Source organism: Lycium barbarum, chromosome 11 (genome assembly GCF_019175385.1).
Source record: "Lycium barbarum isolate Lr01 chromosome 11, ASM1917538v2, whole genome shotgun sequence".
NCBI lineage: Eukaryota > Viridiplantae > Streptophyta > Magnoliopsida > Solanales > Solanaceae > Lycium > Lycium barbarum.
In genome coordinates this window covers 14,655,846-14,676,981 of record NC_083347.1, presented here as the reverse complement: position 1 = coordinate 14,676,981, position 21,136 = coordinate 14,655,846, and the positions used below count along the sequence as shown (strand labels likewise).

Below are 21,136 nucleotides of genomic sequence, written 5' to 3'. Positions count from 1 at the left end.
CTTTTATTTTTCCGTCTCGAAAATAATATTTATTTTCTTATAGAAAATTAGTTATATAGATTAAGATGATACAATATATCATGATTTTAAAGAAATAAAAGAAAAAAGACGAGTTGATAATATAAGGGTAAAATAGGTATTTAAAAAAGCTAATTAGGATAAAGGGAGGAGAATGACTATTGTTCAAAGTTGAGGGGGGAGTTTAATTTTTAAAGCAAAGTTGGAGGGTGAAAATTTTCACCCGAAATTATTTTTATTTACAAGAAACCTTAGTTTTCTCTTTTCCCTTTTGGCTTTTTCCGTTTTACTCCCTCCTGGTTAAAAAACTTGTTACATTTTACTTTTTGAAAGGTAGTTTGAGTTATCTTTAAAATTAAATAAATTAGATTAATTTAATATTTTAAAATTAAAAATTAAATATTAAAAAATATACCACTTAAGAGGTGTTATAAAGAGAATTTTGGAAGGATTTTACAACAAAACATGTTCGGTGTATAGATTGTAAAGATACTAGAGAACCATTAGTTAAAATATTCAAATTGCTTTATATTGCTACTATTAGCTGCCTCTCTGCCACCCGACTTATAATCTCCTCGATCATGCATAAACTTGCGAATGTTCTCGTATCCACAATATCTCATTTCTTTATGGTCCTTACAAATATTCGGTTGATAATCAAATCTTGTTGAAACTCTCATAGAGGCACAAGTCCTAGGAGGATCATGCGTTCCACTAGATTTCCCACTAGAAATTGTATGTTCTTTTCTCAAACCGGCTTTGTAATCAGTATAGCGATTCATACTTGTATACGGTAAAAAACTGGATACGGGTAAATCCGGGGCAACTATGGATCGGAGAGGGAAAAGGGGCGAGAGTTCGTACGAGGACATCACCTTCCCGGATAAGCACTTTGATCGCTGCCGAGTGGAAGCGCCATCTGACCCGGTCTTTAAGCCGCCGAGGGTTCGGGATCTCTCCCCGGTGTCTCATCACCGTTGGTCCGGTGTCCGTGAGTCCGTTGGTCCGATGCGACCGTTGCTAGGACGCGTCAATGGTGTCACATCATGGTCAGCTGCCAACTGTGCGTGTGTCAGACGGCGCCGTCAGTCAAATCTCACAAAACCCGTGCAGGGGCTGTCCCCTTTTATTACTATTTTATTAAACCCACATTGGAGGAGGCCCATGGGCTCATTAGTATAAATAGAGTGCCCCCTCCTCCCTTAAGGGGGTTGATTCTTCTTTTACTTTCAAGAGCATTTGTAACACAACATATATATATATATATATACATCCGATTCTTGTTGAACCTCTTCAATCAACTCGTCATATGTGTAAACAGCCGGTATTTATGCTCCTTATTTGTGTATTAAAAAGCGTTCTTATCCAATCTTTGTAATCAATATTTAGGCCCAAGCACATATCCTATATCCACATACAAATTCAATTGGTTACCAAATCGGGGGTAAGCAGTTTGGCGCCCACCGTGGGGCTAGGATAATAGTGGTCTTTGGCCTTAACTTCCACCACATTCATCGAAACCAAAAACTCCCTCTCCGTCTCTGTGAAAACGGTCCAAATGGCTGACGTCGAACAATCCGGTCATGTCAATAATGCCGAGATAGTGGCGGAAAACGAAGGGAGCGGACTGCGGGCATTGCCGAACCCCGTTGATCCGAACCCCGTTGATTCAAGGGAAGGACTTAACCGGCAAAACACCGTAGATCAAGAGAATGCCGTTCCGCCGGCAACCGATCCTCTAAACACTCACCATTCCATTACGTTATCCCGGGATAGGGTCCGGAGAGAGCCAGACGCGCCAAACGACGGCGTTAGCTTGCGTTTGATCTTTGAAATGCTGCAGGAACAAAGGGCGGCAATCGCCGAGCAAGGGCTAGCGATAGCTCAACTGCAGAGCGGAAAGGGTGAAGCAGGGCCGGTAAAGTCAAAAGGTACGGTTGAAACCGGAAGAAACGGAGAACAAATGATCGAGAGCGACGGCTCCGGAGCCGGCTCCTCAACTGAGGTCCTAAAAATGCTCGAGACCTTGGCAAAACGGGTGGATTCGACCGAGAAGAGGGTCGAGACGTACAATTCTCGCGTGGACCAGATACCGGGGGCTCCACCTCTACTGAAAGGGCCGAATTCGAAGAGGTACATCCAAAGGCCTTTCCCGCCAAGTGCGGCCCCGAAACTGATCCCGAAGAGGTTCAAAATGCCCGACATACAGAAGTATGACGGCACCACAGACCCACACGAGCATGTGACCTCATATTCTTGTGCCATAAAAGGCAATGATACGTAAGAAGATGAGATCGAGTCGGTGTTGTTAAAGAAATTTGGGGAAACCCTGTCGAAGGGGGCATTGACGTGGTATGACCATTTACCCAAACATTCGATCACTTCTTTTGAAATGCTCGCTGATGCGTTCGTAAAGGCACATGCCGGAGCGATAAAGGTGCAAGCCCGTAAGGCTGATATCTTCCGGATAACCCAAAGGGACGATGAGCTGCTACGGGAATTCGTCACCCGGTTCCAGAGGGAACGTATGGAGCTCCCTCCGGTGCCAGAAGAATGGGCCGCACAGGCCTTCACAAAAGGACTCAACATGCTGAGTTCGGTGGCCTCGGCCAAACTGAAAGAGAATTTGTTAGAATACGAGGCCGTAACTTGGGCCGACGTCCACAACAGGTATGAGTCGAAGGTCAGGGTGGAGGATGATCAATTCGAGCTCCCTCCGGTAAGGACCAAAGTAAATAGAGGTTTCGAGGTACCGAGGAAGGGATATGAAGGCAAGTCCGAATCATTGAAAGAGAGGTTTTGGCCATATCCCTATACGGAGAAGCAAAATTTCAGGTCGGAAAAGGCAATAGAGAGTCCGAGCCATTTCTCGGGTCGGGGCAGCAAGCGGGTTGAACGCCCGTCTAACAGTCGGGGACTCTCGTTTAGAAGCGACACCGGAAGCTCCGCCAGCAATAAAGTTTCTCCAAAAATTTCGGAGTACAACTTCAACGTTAGTACTTCGGGACTTGTCTCGGCTATTGGACGTATACCCGATGTAAGGTGGCCTAAACCATTGAGGACGGACCCGGGTCAGCGAGATCCAAGTGTAGTGTGCGAATATCACGGGACCCACGGTCATCGAACTGAAGATTGCCGCCAATTGAGAGATGAGGTAGCCCGGCTATTGAAAAATGGTCACCTCCGAGATCTGCTGAGCGAGCGGGCCAAAAATCACTATAAGGAAAGAGAATCTTATCAAATGCCCGAGCCTGTTGAACCCCAACATACGATCAACATGATAGTGGGGGGCACTGATGCCCCTCGAGGGCCGGTAATGAAACGGACAAAGATTTCTATTGTCCGTGAAAAGCGCACTCGAGATCATTCGACCGAGGGATCTATCGTCTTTAATGATGAAGACGCAGAGGGCATCATCCAACCCCACAATGATGCATTGGTAATCTCTATACTGGTCTTTAAAACTAAGGTCAAACGCGTTTTGGTTGACCCGGGTAGCTCGGCCAACATCATCCGATGGAGGGTGGTTGAACAGATGGGACTGCTCGGTCAGATCGTACCAGTGGCCCGGGTGTTAGGTGGGTTCAATATGGCAAGCGAAACCACGAAGGGGGAAATCTCACTGCCTGTAAATGTGGGTGGCACCATTCAGCAAACGGTGTTCTACGTGATCGAGGGTGACATGAAATATAATGCCCTATTGGGCAGACCTTGGATACATAACATGAGGGCCGTGCCTTCAACACTACACCAGCTGTTGAAGTTCCCCACGCCGGAGGGAGTGAAAACCATCCGAGGCGAGCAGCTCGCTGCAAAGGGAAATGTTCGCAGTAGAGGAAGTGGCACATCGGCCCAAGGGGCCGGAAGAGAAATGTGCAATAGGAGGAGAAGTTCCCAAATAGCAATCAAAGTGCGCTGGGTTTAACCCGGTGCATGAAGAGGAAGATTACGAGGTACCCAGATCGTTCGTCATGCCGGATGACTCGGATGCAACCCAGTCGACAGTGGAGGAGCTGGAGCAGGTCATCCTGTTCGAATATCTCCCAGAAAGAAAGGTATACCTGGGCACGGGGCTCACCCCGGAGCTCAGGCGTCAATTAATTGAATTCCTCCGTGCTAATGTCGATTGCTTTGCATGGTCGCATATAGATATGACAGGTATATCACCAGACATAGCAACTCACAAGCTCAGCCTGGACGGGAGGTTTGCTCCGGTAAAGAAGAAAAGAAGGCCCATGGCGGAGGCTAAACACGCATTCGTGAAGGACGAGGTAACAAAACTTTTGAAAATAGGCTCCATACGGGAAGTGAAATACCCGGAGTGGCTGGCTAACGTTGTGGTAGTACCCAAAAAAGGTAACAAATTTCGAATGTGTGTTGATTTCAAAGATTTAAACAAGGCATGTCCGAAGGACTCGTTTTCGTTGCCCCACATCGATAGAATGATCGATGCAACGGCCGGGCACGAGATGTTGAGTTTTCTCGACGCTTACTCCGGGTATAACCAGATCCGGATGTACCCAGAGGACCAAGAGAAAACATCTTTCATCACCCGGTACGGGACCTACTATTATAATGTCATGCCTTTTGGATTAAAAAATGCCGGTGCAACTTACCAACGCCTAGTTAATGGAATGTTCGAAGAACAAATAGGGAAAACAATGGAAGTTTACGTTGACGATATGGTTGTTAAGTCCCTGGAAACAGAGGACCATTTAAAGCATTTGCAGGAAACCTTCGATGTGCTTCGCAAATACAACATGAAGCTCAACCCGGAGAAGTGTGCCTTCGGTGTAAGATCTGGCAGATTCCTGGGTTTCATGGTGTCAAACCGAGGGATCGAAATCAACCCGGACAAGATCAAAGCCATCGAAGATATCGAGGTGGTGAACAACATAAAGGGGGTTCAGAGACTCACCGGGAGAATCGCAGCGCTAAGTCGCTTCATATCGAGATCCTCGGACAGGAGTCACCGGTTCTTCTCCTTGCTCAGGAAGAAGAACGATTTTGTCTGGACACCCGAGTGTCAAGAAGCTCTACAGGATTTGAAGAAATACTTGTCTAGCCCCCCTCTACTGCACACGCCGAAGGCGGGTGAGACACTATTTCTATATCTAGCTGTCTTCAAAGTGGCGGTAAGCGGCGTTTTGGTCCGAGAAGAATCAGGTACGCAATTCCCTATCTATTATGTGAGTAGAACATTGGGGGACGCGGAGACCCGTTACCCCCATTTGGAGAAGCTGGCATTAGCACTGGTGAGCGTCTCCCGAAAGCTTAAACCTTATTTTCAAAGCCATCCCGTATGTGTAGTGACTACTTATCCTTTGAAAAACATCATGCATAAACCAGAGTTGTCGGGTAGGCTAACGAAGTGGGCTGTAGAGGTTAGCGGTTACGACCTCGAATACAGACCCCGAACGACCATCAAATCCCAAATCTTGGCCGAGTTCGTAGCAGACTTCGCCCCGGCCATGGTCCCCGAGGTCGAAAAAGAATTCCTACTAACCTCAAGAAGGGCCACGGGCATTTGGTCTCTGCATACGGACGGGGCCTCGAACCTTAAAGGTTCCGGGCTTGGTATTGTCCTTAGGGCCCCGGCCGGTGATGTCATCCGACAGTCCATCAAAACTGCCAAATTGACTAACAATGAAGCCGAGTATGAGGCTATGATTGCAGGTTTGGAATTGGCTCGGAGCATGGGGGCAGAAACTATCGAGGCAAAGTGCGACTCGCTTCTGGTCACAAACCAGGTGAATGGCACATTTGAAGTCAAGGACGAACGGATGCAGAGGTACCTCGAGAAAACCCAAGTGGTGCTTCACCGATTTAAAAAATGGACCATGCAGCATATACCAAGAGAACAGAACTGCGAGGCCGATGCATCAGCAAATTTGGGATATGCGGTCGAAGGGGTCGGGTCAACGGTGCTACTATCAAACACGGCCATAGAAAGCGGACACGCCGAGGTATATTCAACAGGTTTGACTTGGGATTGGCGCAACAAATACATTGATTACTTGCGTGATGATAAGCTCCCAAGCGACCCAAAGGAGTCACGTTCGTTACGAACAAAGGCAGCCCGTTTTTGCTTAGTGGATGGCCAATTATACTGACGCTCTTTCCACGGACCTTTGGCTAAATGTTTGGGCCCTGGGGAAACGGAGTATGTGATGAGAGAAGTACATGAAGGAACCTGTGGCAACCACTCCGGTGCGGAAGCTCTGGTCCGAAAGCTTATCAGAGCCGGGTATTACTGGAATCAGATGGATGAAGACACGAGAAACTTTGTCCGAAAGTGTGACGGGTGTCAGAGGCATGCCCCGATGGTTCACCGGCCCGGGGAGTTGCTGCATTCGGCGGTCTCACCATGGCCGTTCATGAAGTGGGGGATGGACATCGTGGGCCCGTTACCCCGGGCACCAGGTAAGGCACGCTTTATCTTATTTATGACTGACTATTTTTCTAAGTGGGTCGAAGCACAGGCCTTTGAAAAAATCAGAGAAAAGGAGGTTATCGACTTCATTTGGGATCACATCGTCTGCCGTTTTGGCATTCCGGCCGAAATAACTTGTGATAACGGTCCTCAGTTCGTGGGTAGCAAAGTCAACAGTTTTCTTGAAGGGTTGAAGATCAAGAAGATTGTGTCGACCCCATATCACCCATGTGCAAACGGACAAGCGGAATCCACAAACAAAACAATAATTCAAAACCTAAGGAAAAGGCTAGAAGCATCAAAGCATCATTGGAGAGAAGTATTACCCGAGGTGCTGTGGGCGTACCGAACCACGGCCAAGTCTAGCACGGGCGAGACCCCTTTCTCATTGGTGTACGGGGCCGAAGCCCTTATCCCCGTCGAGGTTGGCGAACCGAATCTCCGGTTCAGGTATACAACCGAGGAATTAAACGGGGAGGCCATGGCCGTAAGACTCAACCTCGCCGATGAGATGCGTGAAAGAACATTGGTCCGAATTGCGACCCAAAAGCAGAGAACGGAAAGATACCACAATCGGAGAGCCAACTTTCGGCATTTTCGAGTTGGGGACTTGGTACTTCGAAAAGTTACTTTGCATACAAAGAACCCAAACGAGGGAAAGCTAGGACCGAACTGGGAAGGACCGTACAAGGTGACCGGTGTAACGGGCAAAGGATCATACCAGCTGGAGTCCATGGATGGGCAATGCCTGCGCAACAATTGGAACATAGCCCACATAAAAAGATACTATTGCTAAGGTATGATCCTCTCATATATACCTTTTGATAACCATGCTGCCTTTTTTTTACAGGAAATCGAGGGCGGCACAAAAATAAAATTTAGGACTGAAAGCAAGTGTTGCACTCTTTTCCTTAGTGCGGTTTTGTCCCAAAATGGGTTTTCCGACGAGGTTTTTAACGAGGCAACAAGTACAACGTGCTACGCGACGAAGATAAAGGGCCAGAACTCGGGTATCCGAGGTTACATCTTCCGAGTGGGGGCTTAGTAACACTCACCCGACCTCGAAGCTCGGACAAGTGTTAAGAGGGCACAGTACCCACATCGGAGCATGAAACGATAAAAAAAAAAAAAAAAAAAAAAAAAAGCTCATCATTTGCCACGGCAAAAACAGAGGCCGGCCACTGGCCACCTCCTTCGATGTAAGGACCAAACGATCATAATAAATCGTGTCCCATTCAACAATTGCTACGGCAAAACTAAGGCCCGGCCACCGTCCATAGCCTCCGATGTAAGGACCAAACGATCATAATGAATCGTGTCCCATTTAGTGTTTGCTACGGCAAAGATACAAGAAATGAAAATTCTCATATGTACAAACACTTGCAATACAGAAACCATTACAATGACCGTATTTTCGGCATTGCTCAATTAATACGCCCTGTACCGGACACTATGGCCGATATTAGACAAGGCCAATGAGGTCATCACAAACCGGCCATGAAAAACGCCGGTCCTAGAGAAGCCCCTATCATGGGCACGGAAAGGTCCGAAGCCCACAAAACATTTGGTAAGTCCCGCGGGCAGAATTAATCAATGACTACGGATAATCTCTTCCGAAAAACGGACCAATAGTTCAAGGTAAAATAAAAACAAGCACTCAAACGAAGACACAAGAGGAGTGCAACTTTCATATACGCAAAGGATACTTTTATAAAGAGTACATTTACATCAAAAGAGTACGTTTACATCAAAAAATCCTATGCTACTCGGCATGGCTAGAGGCAGAATGATCGGACTCGGTTCGTTCGGAATCATCCGAGTCGGACCCGAGGGCATGGTTTGCCTCCTCCTCCATCTCTTTGGCCTGGTTTATCAGGGCCGGAAGATCAGAGAATCCGCGATCGGCTTCTTCGAGGGTGAGTCACCGAGACTTCCACTTCTCATACTCGGCGACAATGGCAGTATGAGCCTCGGCCGTTTCCACGCCTTTCCAGGCTTCCTCCAAATCGGCCTCAACTTTAGCCAACTTAGTCTCCAGCTCGGACCGACCCGCCACTGCAATAGTCCTCATATGGACAGCAGCTTCTAGCTCGGCCTTAAGAACATCGTTGGCACTCACCGCCTCCTCCAGCTCGGCTTTTAAGCCCTCACTAATCCGAGACCGCTCCTCGGCTTTCTCTTCGAAAACTTTCATGCGTTCTTTATATAGAGCGGTATATGATTCCAGTAGCCGGTTCCTCCCGGCTAAGCTCGTTGCATCGGCTTTCACCAAATCAAGTTCCCCCCGGAGTTGGGACACGGTGGTCTCCAGCTCATCCAGCCTTGACGAAAATTGAGCTTTGTCTCGGCTAAGACAAATCTTCTCAGCCTCGAGGCTTCGGTTATAATCAGTCATGGCGGCCAACTCATTTTTCAAACGACGATTTTCGTCCTTGGCCGCATCAAGCTCGGGACGAAGGTTGGCAAGAACGGCGGCCCGACCCAACTCTTCATCCTTCTCTCGGAGGAGATGCTTGTATTTCTCCGTTTCTCGGCCTTGGGCATCTAGCTGGCCTCGAAGATCATCCATCTCGTGTTGGGCACGAATGAAGGCTTCGTTTGCCAGTACTACACTCTGCAAAGAAAGCAAACATAAGGAATCAAACGAAATAAGCATAAGGTCTATTGATATAGAAAGATGGCCGAGAGCCTTACCCGGTTGCCCGCGTGCATCCCTTCGTTCATAAGACACTGCCAGGTGACCCCGGTCATTTTTCGCTTGTCCGAGTCAGAGACGAGAGGACGCAAATAACTGTCTACTCCTACCAGACTCGATAGAAAGCCACAATCCTCGGGGACGGTGATTACGGCCGATCTGGTCCTTCTTGGTTCTACGCTCGGGGCTGGGAAGATAGTCACCAGGTTGTCTCTAGAGCCGGATTCTGACTGTCGGTGGGCCGACCTCGTGACCCGAGGAATTGGAAGATGGCCAAAACCCGCAGCTTCACCGGTAGCAGGAGGAGTAGTTGAAAACATATCTTCAAAGTCTTCAATCCTCGGGGCGGGGGTAGACGAGCTTGGCATAGACCCGATGTTCCGGGCAAGGACCGGGGGTTCCGGAGTAGAAACAGGTTCATGGTCGGGCGATGGACGAGCCTGAATGGGGGCTTCGGTCTCCGAAACTGGAATGGTCCTTTTATCGGTTGCAGTGACAGCCGTTTCCCCGGCTCCTTTACTCCTCTGCAGGGGAGTATCTTCCGAGGAAGTTTCACCTAAAATATCGACAAAGTCAACCGACCGAAGAGGAGCCGGGGAAAGGATTTCTTCCGCACCTGAAGGAAGAACGGGAATCAAGATACCTTCGTTGATAGAAGGCAAGGGCAGTTCGGAGGCAGTATCCTCGGGTGTTGGGGCTGTTGACGGAGCCGGGTTGACCCTCCGAACTATGATGTCGGGCTCCGTTTCCTCTCTCTGGGGCCGGGCAACGCTTCTTGCCTTCTTTCGTTTAGACGGCTCCCCCTTTTCTGAGGGCCGTTTTCTTTTGGTGGCTTCGGCAAGAACACGGGAGGAACCCGCCGTATCAAACGCGGACGCCGGTGCAGGGGAAGCGGCCCCCGACTCTGATCTAGATGCCACCGAGCCCTTCGGCAAACCTGAACGATAAAAGACGTTGGCAGGTTAAGAAAATTGACGACCTCGAATGGCTAAAGATGCAGCAAGATCGAAGGAAAATCGAAAGTTACCATGATTTTGAGCGATCCATCGACCGCGTGACAAGTGGGCCCAAGTCTGGTCTTCATAGGGAAGCTGGTTGAGGAGCGTCGTGACCCACTCACTCAGATCTCGGATAACCGGGGGAACAAACCCATTTGCTACAAAAATAAGGAAAGGGCGGTGAGATAACAATACCATAAGCGACTGAACAGGTAAGGGCGATGGCTCAAAGGTTCGAACTTACATTTGTCGTTCCACTTCTCCGGAAAAGGTAGATGGGCGGCCGGGATTATGTCCTCGGTTTTTACCCGGACGTAGCGTTCTAGCCACCCCCTGTCCCGATCTTCGTCCATCTTCGAGAAAAGCGGGTTCCGGCTGCGCTTGGTTAGTTTTATGACACCGCCCCGGAATATCCTTGGGGAGTACAGGCGTATTAGGTGGCCCAGTGAGAATTCTTTCTCAGCTCTGTTGGCTAGCAACCGGAGGCAAGCAACGACCCTCCAAACAATCGGGCCGATCTGAGCCAAAGTCACGCCATAGGTCCGGCACATATCCAGTATGACCGGATCAACCGGGGGATCGAGCTTAAGGGTAAAGGGATAAGTGTATACGTACAAGAACCCTTCCCGGTGATCGGTAACGGATTCGTCTGGCCCGGGTGCAAAAACCCCTACCGGGCGTGTGCGCCACCCACAGTCTGCCCGGACCGTGTTGAGTTTATCCTCGGTTATGGAGGAAGGATATCTCCTCACGTCATATCCCCGGTCCGAGACGACAGAGGGCTTTTACGCCTCCAGGTCTTTATTGAAGTTAAATTTGGCCGGTATAACATCCGAGGTCGTAGTTTCGGGGTTACTCTTTTGTTTGGTCGGGGACACAACCTCGGCCCTCGGGGATGAAACTGAAGGAACTTCGGTAGAAGTGGTTTCAGACATGTTGACGGAATGGAAGGAAAAGGATTTTAGGAAACAACGCAAAAGAAACGAAGGAAATAACGATTTGAAGAAGCAAAGAGCAGTTGGCAAGAACGATGACAAAGTTAATCCCCTCTTTTCTTTTTTCGTATAAACAAAAGAAGATTTGGCAACAAATTTGTAACAGAAAGGACGGATCTGGAACGCAGAGGGAAGAGGAAAAGAGAGGACAGATCGAAAAAAGTGAAAAAATGAGGGAATAAGGGGCTTTATATAGGCATAAGGAAGGGAACGGTTATCAAGGATGGACAATCGAGGATCGCCGCGTGTCAAGTCATTAATGTGAAGCGACGTGAAACGACGTGCAAGAGGCGGTTGACAGGAACGGACCATCCGGAATAAGACACGTGGCCGGCAAAGGGGAAGACATGACGCACCCATTCCCGCCAAAATAAGGAGATAAGGATAGGTCGTCCGGACAGTCGGATGTATGATTCATTCACTTCCCGTCACTCCGATGGATCGTTGGTCCGGGAAGCGTGGGGGCTATCTGTATACGGTAAAAAACCGGATACGGGTAAATCCGGGGCAACTATGGATCGGAGAGAGAAAAGGGGCGAGAGTTCGTACGAGGACATCACCTTCCCGGATAAGCACTTTGATCGCTGCCGAGTGGAAGCGCCATCTGACCCGGTCTTTAAGCCGCCGAGGGTTCGGGATCTCTCCTCGGTGTCTCATCACCGTTGGTCCGGTGTCCGTGAGTCCGTTGGTCCGATGCGACCGTTGCTAGGACGCGTCAGTGGTGTCACATCATGGTCAGCTGCCAACTGTGCGTGTGTCAGACGGCGCCGTCAGTCAAATCTCACCAAACCCGTGCAGGGGCTGTCCCCTTTTATTACTATTTTATTAAACCCACATTGGAGGAGGCCCATGGGCTCATTAGTATAAATAGAGTGCCCCCTCCTCCCTTAAGGGGGTTGATTCTTCTTTTACTTTCAAGAGCATTTGTAACACAACATATATATATATATATATATATACATCCGATTCTTGTTGAACCTCTTCAATCAACTCGTCATATGTGTAAACAGCCGGTATTTATGCTCCTTATTTGTGTATTAAAAAGCGTTCTTATCCAATCTTTGTAATCAATATTTAGGCCCAAGCACATATCCTATATCCACATACAAATTCAATTGGTTACCAAATCGGGGGTAAACAATACTCTTGTACAATTTTTCAACATCTCTTGTCTAGCATTTTCCTTTTGCCTCCTATTCCAGCTTCAAAGCTCTTTCCCGAATGACCCAATTGTATCTTCAGAGAACTTGGTCTCAGTTTATAAAATTAATGTTGCTCTACTATCATTTTGAATTTGAATTTTCTTTGAGGACTCAAAATGAAAAGAAAAAAAAAATAACGGCTTTTGAATCCACATTGGATTAGCCTTATTACACTTTGAAAGTTCCAGTAAAAAAATGTAACTTCTTATCAACACCTGCGAGTTTTTTCTTGGTGTATATGATTGAACTTCACCTTCTATATCTTTATTCTCCCCTTCTTCAACCGTGGGATGATTTCTAATACCTTTTCCCCTTGATGATTTTTTGAAAAAATTGCATACGAGACTTTAAGCTTTCGACATACATAGTTTGAATCACACATTGGAATATTTTGAATTCTCTATAGCCGTAAGACCAATTAGAAAGAATTCAAAAAACTTGAAAGAATAATTTAATTTATTCATACGTGGAGAAATGAAAAATTACGATTTCCAAGAAAACTTGTAAACTAGAGAGAAGAAGGTAAGTACCAACCTTAAAAAATAGGAAGCAAAAAGGGAAATTGGTCTTGAGCAGGTGAAATTTAAAATCGCAAAAAATGCAACATAATATGTTGCTGCCCAGGATCGAACTGGGGACCTTTAGTGTGTAAGACTAACGTGATAACCACTACACCACAGCAACTTCTTGTTATGAAGTTGCCATGATTCCTTTACCTACCATTTCGAGGTATCTTAGGGGGAATAACCTTTTTTTCTCGAAAGAATTTGTGGGTACAAAAGTTCCTTGATGGCATTTTATGTACCAAAAAAATGCTCTTGCATTAACGAAACTTCATTTAACAAACTATGAGCCTGTTTGGATAGACTTATTTTAGGTGCTTTTAAGTACTTTTATAGCATTTGAATTAATTAAAAAAAAATTAAACACTTATTTTTAAGTTAAAATAACAAAAATATGTAAAAATCAATTAGAATACTACAACTAAGATTTCATGACCTTTCTAATCAGTTGATCTATACAACTCTGAATATGGAAGGAACCGTCTGATACAATCATTTCCACCATATTCAAACTGTCAAAACACTGACCATACCATTAAAAAAATAATTGAATAAATTATTAGCTAATTGAAATTGAATAATATAACCATTTTCCATTTTCCCCCTTTCATATTCACATGGACCTGGAGCCCGTTTGGGTTGGCTTATAAATTGCTGAAAATCGCTTATAAGTTATTTTTAACTTTTTTGAGTATTTGACTGTTCATATTATAAATCATTTTATACTTAAAATAAATCTAAAAAAATAATTAGATCTGTTTAGCCTAGCTTATCTAAAATAACTTATAAGCTGAAAATAACTTATAAATTACTTTTTTTTTTTTTGCCCATCCAAACAGACTACTGAACATTTTCTTGAAAATTTTCAAACACGCCAACTGTCCCAGTTTATTGCTTGAAATACGGACAATCGATAGCGACGTCAGCTCAATCGGTATTCGGTGAAAAATCGAAGCACAAAATTCTTTCAAATTTTTCCAACTCATCGTCATCTTCACCAACTCCAACAACCCTAACCTTTCAAAAAACCCTAAATTCAATATAGGGTTAGGATTTTCAATCGAAAAAAATGTCGAGGATGGCGACGAGTTGCATGCAATCATTATTGAAGGTGGTTAATTCGTTGATTGGAATGGTAGGGATTGCCATGATTTTATACGCACTTTGGATGTTTAGGGCTTGGCATAAACACATGGCTCCTTATCCTCCACCTTTCTTTGGCCCTGATAGCCCTGCCCCATGGTAATTTTTTTTTTCTTTGACATGAAAGTTAGTTACTTTACGTGATGGTGGGGCAATCTATGTGTCTTTTTTTAAGAAAAAAAAAGGGGATTTTTGAATGTTAATTTGTACTTCGATTACCTTATTATTTTGTTGTAGTTACTGTTCTTTTGTTTTTCCTTTTTCCAAGCATACTTTGTTGTCATGCGTTCTGTATTATTTGCCATGGCTTCTTCAATTCTATATTGTTTTTCCTGAACTGCTTTGAAATGCTTTTTCTTGAGCTGAGGGCAGGATATCTTATAAAAACGCCACAAAACTTTCAAGATGGAAGTTATCCTATAAATGCTGTACTTAGGGGTGGTACGGTATGGTATATACCGAATACCATACCGATACCGAAGTTTTTAATACCGCGGTTTTAGTATTATGGTATTTGGTATGAATTTAAATTTTCTTTGGTATTCGGTATGGTATTTGGTATTTATAAAATGGATACCGAAATACCGTATACCATACCGAAGTTTATACTACATATATACAATCCATATATATTATATTTACTACTGCTAAATATATAGACTAGTTTTCGTATAAAAAATTACATCACATCTCATTTAATGCCAATTTGTATCTAATAGAAAATTGTACCATCAAAGCTAACTTTTTATCCAATATTTTCATGCTTTTAGTCTTTCACATATGCTGAGGCCTAGAAGCAGCCTTTAATTTGTCTCTGCTATTTTTCCAATACATTAAGACTTGAAATGGTGGAAATGGCCTATTCTCTCTACTGCTGAATGAAATTTTTGGTGTAAAATTGTTTAGGACCGAAGATTATGCTTAATTTTGGCTAATGTTGTTTAGACTTTGAAACTTTGACTACTCTATCGTGATTCAAATGTCCGTTGTGCAATTGATTAACGAAGAAAATTGCTTGTACTTTCTATTAAATACGTCTATTTGTGTATGGTGTTAGTTTAATATAATTGAGAAATCTCGAAGCCATAATCCTTTATTACATGAGTATATATGTAAGTCGAAGTCAAATAAACTATGGTTACCGAATTACCGTACCGTGAAATACCAAAACCGAACTTAAAAATACCGAACCGTACCGAATTAATTTGGTATGGTAATGGTATCGTATTTTTAAAAACCGAACCGAAGTTACCGAACCGAAGTTTCAAATACCGTACCATACCGTACCATGCCCACCCCTAGCTGTACTCATGCCTGTTCGAAACACGAATCATTGTATTAAATTACAAATAGAGAGAAATCGTGGATATCTTATAAAAACGCCACAAAACTTTCAAGATGGAAGTTATCTATAGTGGCGGAGCCAGAATTTTAACTCAGGGGTTCCAAAAATATAAAGAAGCAGAGAAACGAGGAAGCCAAGGGGTTCAACATCTACTATATATACATAAAAAATAATTTTCACCTTGTATGTACAGTGTAATTTTTCGCCAAAAGGGACTCATCCTTACTAGCTCTGCCCCTGGCTAAGGGTCTATCGGAAACAACCTCTCTACCTACCGAGATAGGGGTGAGGTCTGGGTACACTCTACCCTCTGTAGATCCCACTTTGTGGGATTACACTGGGTATATTATTGTTGTTGTTGAAGTTCATTTCCGGGAGTCATGTTCAATTAACTGTGTCCGATCCCCAAATGGTTGGTCAGCTATGTGGATTCTCTGTATCCAAGTACTCATAGGATCCATTACAGTAAGACTTTTTTTTTCTTTTTTAAATCATAGCGGACTTGGGGCCATACACTAGTTTGCACGGCTCCATTATTCAGCCAAGTGCTTGCGTCCTCCTAATAGTATAGGTGGCAGTAGGACACACCATTGGTTATACTTAAACTATCTTTACAATGGTCTAGGACCAACTATGCTTTGATCATTTATTACCGTTAAACAATAGATATGAGGATATCCGTTTTATGCATCATAAATGGAATGCTTGATGCAAGCACTTAAAAAAGAAATGGACTGCTTGATGCATGGAAGCACTTAAAAAAGAAATAGACTGATTGATGGAAGTAGAAAGTACAGACCACCCAGACCTTTTCTTTTTCTTTGTTATCTTTTTATTTTGGTTCAGTAGTAAAATAATGGTGCTTCTTTATATTGGATGGTAGAATTTCACACACTCATATGGACGTGTTGAGAATGATAATTGTCAAGATTTTAATATTCTTATGTTTCATAAGCTTTCAAATTTCTGCTTTAATTTTGAAATTGGATGTTAATTTCTGATTTCAATCTTGTTTTGAAAATTTGGTAACACAACTTTGTCTAATGCAGGTTCATTTACGCAACACTTGGTCTTGGAATAACTTTGTCCGTAGTCACTTGCTCAGGTCACATTGCTGCAGAGACTGCTAATGGCTGTTGCTTGTATATTGTATCCTTTTGATTACTTCACTTTTTATTGATGTAGGTTATTGGAATGAGATTCTTGTCTTTTCAGCTGCCTTCAATGTTTTTTTCTTTGGGGTGGGGGTTGGTGTGTGGGGGTGCGGGGTGAGGGTGGGGGGTGGGGTTAGAGTAGAGATGAGTGTGTTTTGAGAAAGTTGCCTGGACATTCTTCATCCTACTCTATAGTAATTAACTAGTGGTTCAGCAGAAGATGAGCAGACCTATGGAGAACTTTTTACTGTCTTCATCTTTTAGGAGGAAATTGTGTTGATACTACATCTAGCTTGGACTGCAGAATCTTCTTGCTCTGCTAACGTGAAGAAACAATACTCTTGTTTACGTATTTCAATGCTGCTAGAATGTGACTTAGAGTTTTGTTTATTAACGTGATTTTCGATAACAACAATTATCACTGTGCTTATGACTCCTATTTCTATTTCGTTTGCGCTCTTGATATAATTTCAACGCCTGTGATTAAGGGGGATAGGACAGGAAGTATTTTCTTGAATGCTTCTGCACTGGTGCTGTTGGAATAATGAACTAAAGATTAAACCTGTTTGGCATCCACCTATTAGTCAGAATGGACATGGGAGTTTGTATTTGGGTATTTGACCTAATAGGATCATCTGGAAAAAAAAAAGTCCTATCACTGAAATGCCCCTACTATGGGTTAAGGCTTAGCAGAGAGACCGTGTTTTCCATTTTGGGATGTGAAACTATAGCCCCAGCCCCCAGATGATATGTAGTATATCTACCAATGGATTTTCTTGGTTTACTTTTGCTGCCTTTATCTAAATGTTGAGGTTGATAGACTTTATGCTATATTAGCATCATAAGCATCCACTTAAAACGTTGTCAATGATCTGTACTGATTGGTGGAGCTATTTTAAAAGATTTTAAGCACCTTCGTGTTGAGTTAGGGAAGGAGGCCACACAAAGTGACTCATTTTCAATTGACCATGTGCAAAAAATTAGAATTAATGTTCATTCTTAATGATTGCTAGGCTCTCTCCCCAAGTGAGCTTTCTTCTTTGCTTTCTATGAGATGCATAAGGTGTCCCTATTTTTGCCACCTTGTTAGATATATCTATATATATATGTGTGTGTGCGTGTGTGTCCTTTTGCACCGCGGAAGCTTCATTACTTGGACTCTGCTTCTAGGACTTGGATGGATGTCACTATTATGATTAAGATAAATGCCCTTATTATTATTCAACCTGCAGTGGTAAATCCGAGGTGGTCTTTTTACTTTAAGATTCTACAGTTTAGTTGCGTAATGCTCCATATACTGTATGGTCTCTGTTTCTTGTGTAAGTTGATATTAGACCTGCATCGTTGATTGAATATTCCATTAACACAGTGATGTTTCTCCTTAAGTGGTATAGTACATGGTTTTTGTCTTCCTACTCCTCATGATCGAAGCAGCTGTGACAGTAGATGTATTCCTCAACGGACACTGGGAAGAGGTATATGCAGTTAAATCATGCACCACACATTTTGTTCTTAGATATAGAAATTTTAACTTACATTCTACCCTCCCCAGACCCCACATGGTGGGATTCTACTGGGCTTCTTGTTGTTGTATATAGAGATTTTAACAAACTTCTGGATATTGATTTTTTATTTGATTTGACCTGATCAGGACTTCCCTGAGGACACGACTGGGAACTTCGATGAGCTTAAACACTTTGTGAAAGAGAACTTTGACATTTGTAAATGGATTGGCTTGTCAGTAGTGACTGTGCAGGTCTGTCTCCTTCCACACTCATATACTACAATACTATGATAAATTATTTCCCATTTTTATTTGGCAATATTAGCCCCATTTGTATGATTTATCATTAGCACACATTGCTGTGTGAAATGAGTTAGATAAGCCAGTCCAAGTGATTATTACACTTCACGAGCTCTTCTTTTTTAAACCATTCCTGCATCACTCCAGTCTTCTGCCTTCTTTATTGTTTTGTTACTTATATTTTGAGGCTGTTGATGAGAAGGAAGGTTAGTTGATGTTATCAGCCATTTTCGTGTATTTGCCTGATAATAATAACATTGTGGATTCATGTGGAAGGAATTTGTTACTAGACCAGAATGTGTATCTGTTGGATTTTCTTTGTAATAGGTCTTAGTGGTTTTCTCGAGCCGAGGGTCTACCAGAAACAGCCTCCCTAGTCCTACCCCACAAAGGTAGGGGTAAGTTCTGCGTACATCCTACCCTCCCCAGACCCCACTTGTGGGAATACACTGGATATGTTGTTGTTGTCGTTAGGTCTTAGTGGTTTAGTGCACTTTCCCGCTCTTTATACTATCTGATGAAATTTTCTTTGTTTGGGGTACCATAGAAGCTTATTTCGCTCATCTCATTTGTCCAAGTGGCTATAAAATCTCACATCAAGGGTTGAAGTCCTTTCAGCCCTTTCTTCTACTCTCTCCAAATATGAACTCTGTAATATCTTGAGAAGGTCTCTTTCGAGAGATCCTTGCATCTTATTCTTGCTTATTTGCTGATATCTTTCCACGTGCAGGGTCTAACTATATTATTGGCAATGATCCTTAAAGCTCTAGGACCACATCAGGAAAGGTATTACTATGAGAGCGATGATGAGTATGTTCCCGACAGAGTCCCACTATTGAAGAGTTATGTTCCTTCACCTTCTTATGTTGTTGGCGACCCTATGTATGCACCTAAGAATGATGCTTGGAATATCAGAATTAACAGCAAGGTAGGCAATTCTCTGCAGATTCACAGGAAAAAGCCATTTATGTTCTCTGTTCGAAAGATATTTTGCTTGATATCTGATTTTATTGGTTTGTATTTAATGTGCAGGCAAGCAGATGAGCTCCAAGTTTAGTTGGTCAATCGGCAAGAACTGAATTTGCAATACAATTATTGCATTGTGCAAAATATGTGTGAAGTTGAAGGTGGGATTCGCTTGCTTCCGACCTGTAGTAGAATTCATGTAAACATGTGCAGTTCTCGTATATTCTGGGTCCATATACCTCTTACACTTGTTGTACAATGTGATAATGCAAGAGTTCGAAACGTCTACTTCAGTTGCTTTTATGTATAATAGTAGAATCATGAAACTTACGAGGACAGGGAGTAAAGTACAGCAGTAAAACTATTAGGGATGAAAAAACAAAAGAAATCTAATCATTCTCTTGCTAGGTATAGTGGAGGAACAATCAATTACACTTGTCACTAGTGGAGACTGTTGCATTCTTTTGCAGTATTACTTATTTGTTTGTCCCTATTGTGGACTAACAATCAATCATACTTGTTATTATAAGTAAAAGAGGAGACCGTTTAGATCTTCTGAAGTACTACTTACCGTTGGTGTTTCCTTTTTGCTATGATTGCAAGTCTAGTAAGATTAGTATATTCAACAAAGCACTTTCATCAAGAGTATAAAATGTTCTAATTTGTAAAGATACTAGGTATTTATCCGCGCCTGGTATTTATTTTAAACGACATTACTTTTTTATGATTAAGTGAGAATGAATACTACTTAATCGTGGTTAAGTTAAACAAATCTATCTAGGATATGTCATATATCCATCAGCTAATGTAAATGCCTAGCCGGCTGTGAGTAAAGTTCTTTCAAAGACTAACCCAACCCCCACCCTCCCCTTGTTTTTTCTTTTTCTTTGTGTGTGTTTTACTGTTGAACCTGAAAGCACTTGAAAAATGAAAAGACCCAACTTTCATCCTATGGAGGGCTATACCACTCACTTCAAAAGACTCACCTTTGATTCTATGGCTAAAAGTGGTAAACTGAGAATACTACTGATTTGGCATGTAATACTTGTGCACTGTTCATAATTATTGACTGAAATCATTGCTTGCCCATTAGGGCTCAAAGATAGGATCTTTCCAGTTCTGTGATAATTTGCTTGGTACAATTTAACGTTCATTATTAAACTATACACCCAAATGCAGTCTGTTATCACATTATAACAAAAAAGTGGCTTTACATGTAAAAACAAGACATTTCTCCTCTAATATCGATCTTTTAAATGGGGATAGTGAGCAATTATTGGCGATTGTCGATATTTTCTTAACCTTCCTGTCCATTCCATTAAAGAATTGAAAATATATTCCATTAAAGAATTGAAATTATTTTGATGAATACATGTAGTGTTTCACCTATATGTTTTTAAATAGTAGTGTCGCACCATCACAATATTGGGCGTGCTAACTAAGTCTCGCATGGTGAAAAACAAGAAGCTATACATAAAAGGTTTAGTAATATTACGCTTAATGGTCTAAGGCCTTCTGGAAAAACCGTGCAGCTTTACCATAAGTCGGATAATATCACACCATATTAAGAGTATATTTTTGGACGGTTTTAGCCCAATAGCTAGTACTAGGGCCAATGATTTGATGAGACAAGTATAGAGATGGCGGAGGGATGGTATGGGGTCCGACTTAGTCTCTTTGCCCATTTATAACCGTTTTACTACCTTTAGGCGTAGCTTTAGAGATACATATACCAAAAGAAGCTAGTGGGCTATGGTGGCATAAATACTTGAATATAAATTTATGAGAAGGAGTCATGTGAAACTTAGTTTGAGGGAGAT

General features: G+C 43.2%; 1 protein-coding gene, 1 non-coding gene and 1 pseudogene across 2 annotated transcripts; 1 reads left to right on the top strand and 2 right to left on the bottom strand.

Annotated features, from left to right (window-relative positions):
* Positions 1–521: 521 nt before the first annotated feature.
* LOC132619460 (zinc finger CCCH domain-containing protein 1-like) lies at positions 522–13,440 on the bottom strand (annotated as a pseudogene).
* Positions 12,953–13,025, bottom strand: TRNAV-UAC (transfer RNA valine (anticodon UAC)). Its single transcript has one exon. It is a non-coding gene; the product is annotated as a tRNA-Val (tRNA).
* Positions 13,441–13,759: 319 nt separating the features above from the next.
* On the top strand, positions 13,760–19,886 carry LOC132617695 (tetraspanin-19). The gene is made up of 6 exons (XM_060332761.1): positions 13,760–14,146; positions 16,442–16,541; positions 17,941–18,021; positions 18,198–18,302; positions 19,081–19,278; positions 19,383–19,886. The coding sequence occupies exons 1-6, from the start codon at positions 13,974–13,976 to the stop codon at positions 19,392–19,394; spliced, it is 669 nt and encodes a 222-aa protein (XP_060188744.1). The 5' UTR covers positions 13,760–13,973; the 3' UTR covers positions 19,395–19,886.
* Positions 19,887–21,136: the final 1,250 nt, after the last annotated feature.

Bases quoted from the DNA above. Each gene is read 5' to 3' on its own strand.
- LOC132617695 (XM_060332761.1), top strand. From the start codon at position 13,974: ATGTCGAGGATGGCGACGAGTTGCATGCAATCATTATTGAAGGTGGTT. The intron at 16,542-17,940 runs GTATCCTTTTGA...TAAGTGGTATAG, and splicing joins ATGGCTGTTGCTTGTATATT to TACATGGTTTTTGTCTTCCT. The intron at 18,303-19,080 runs GTCTGTCTCCTT...TTCCACGTGCAG, and splicing joins TGTCAGTAGTGACTGTGCAG to GGTCTAACTATATTATTGGC.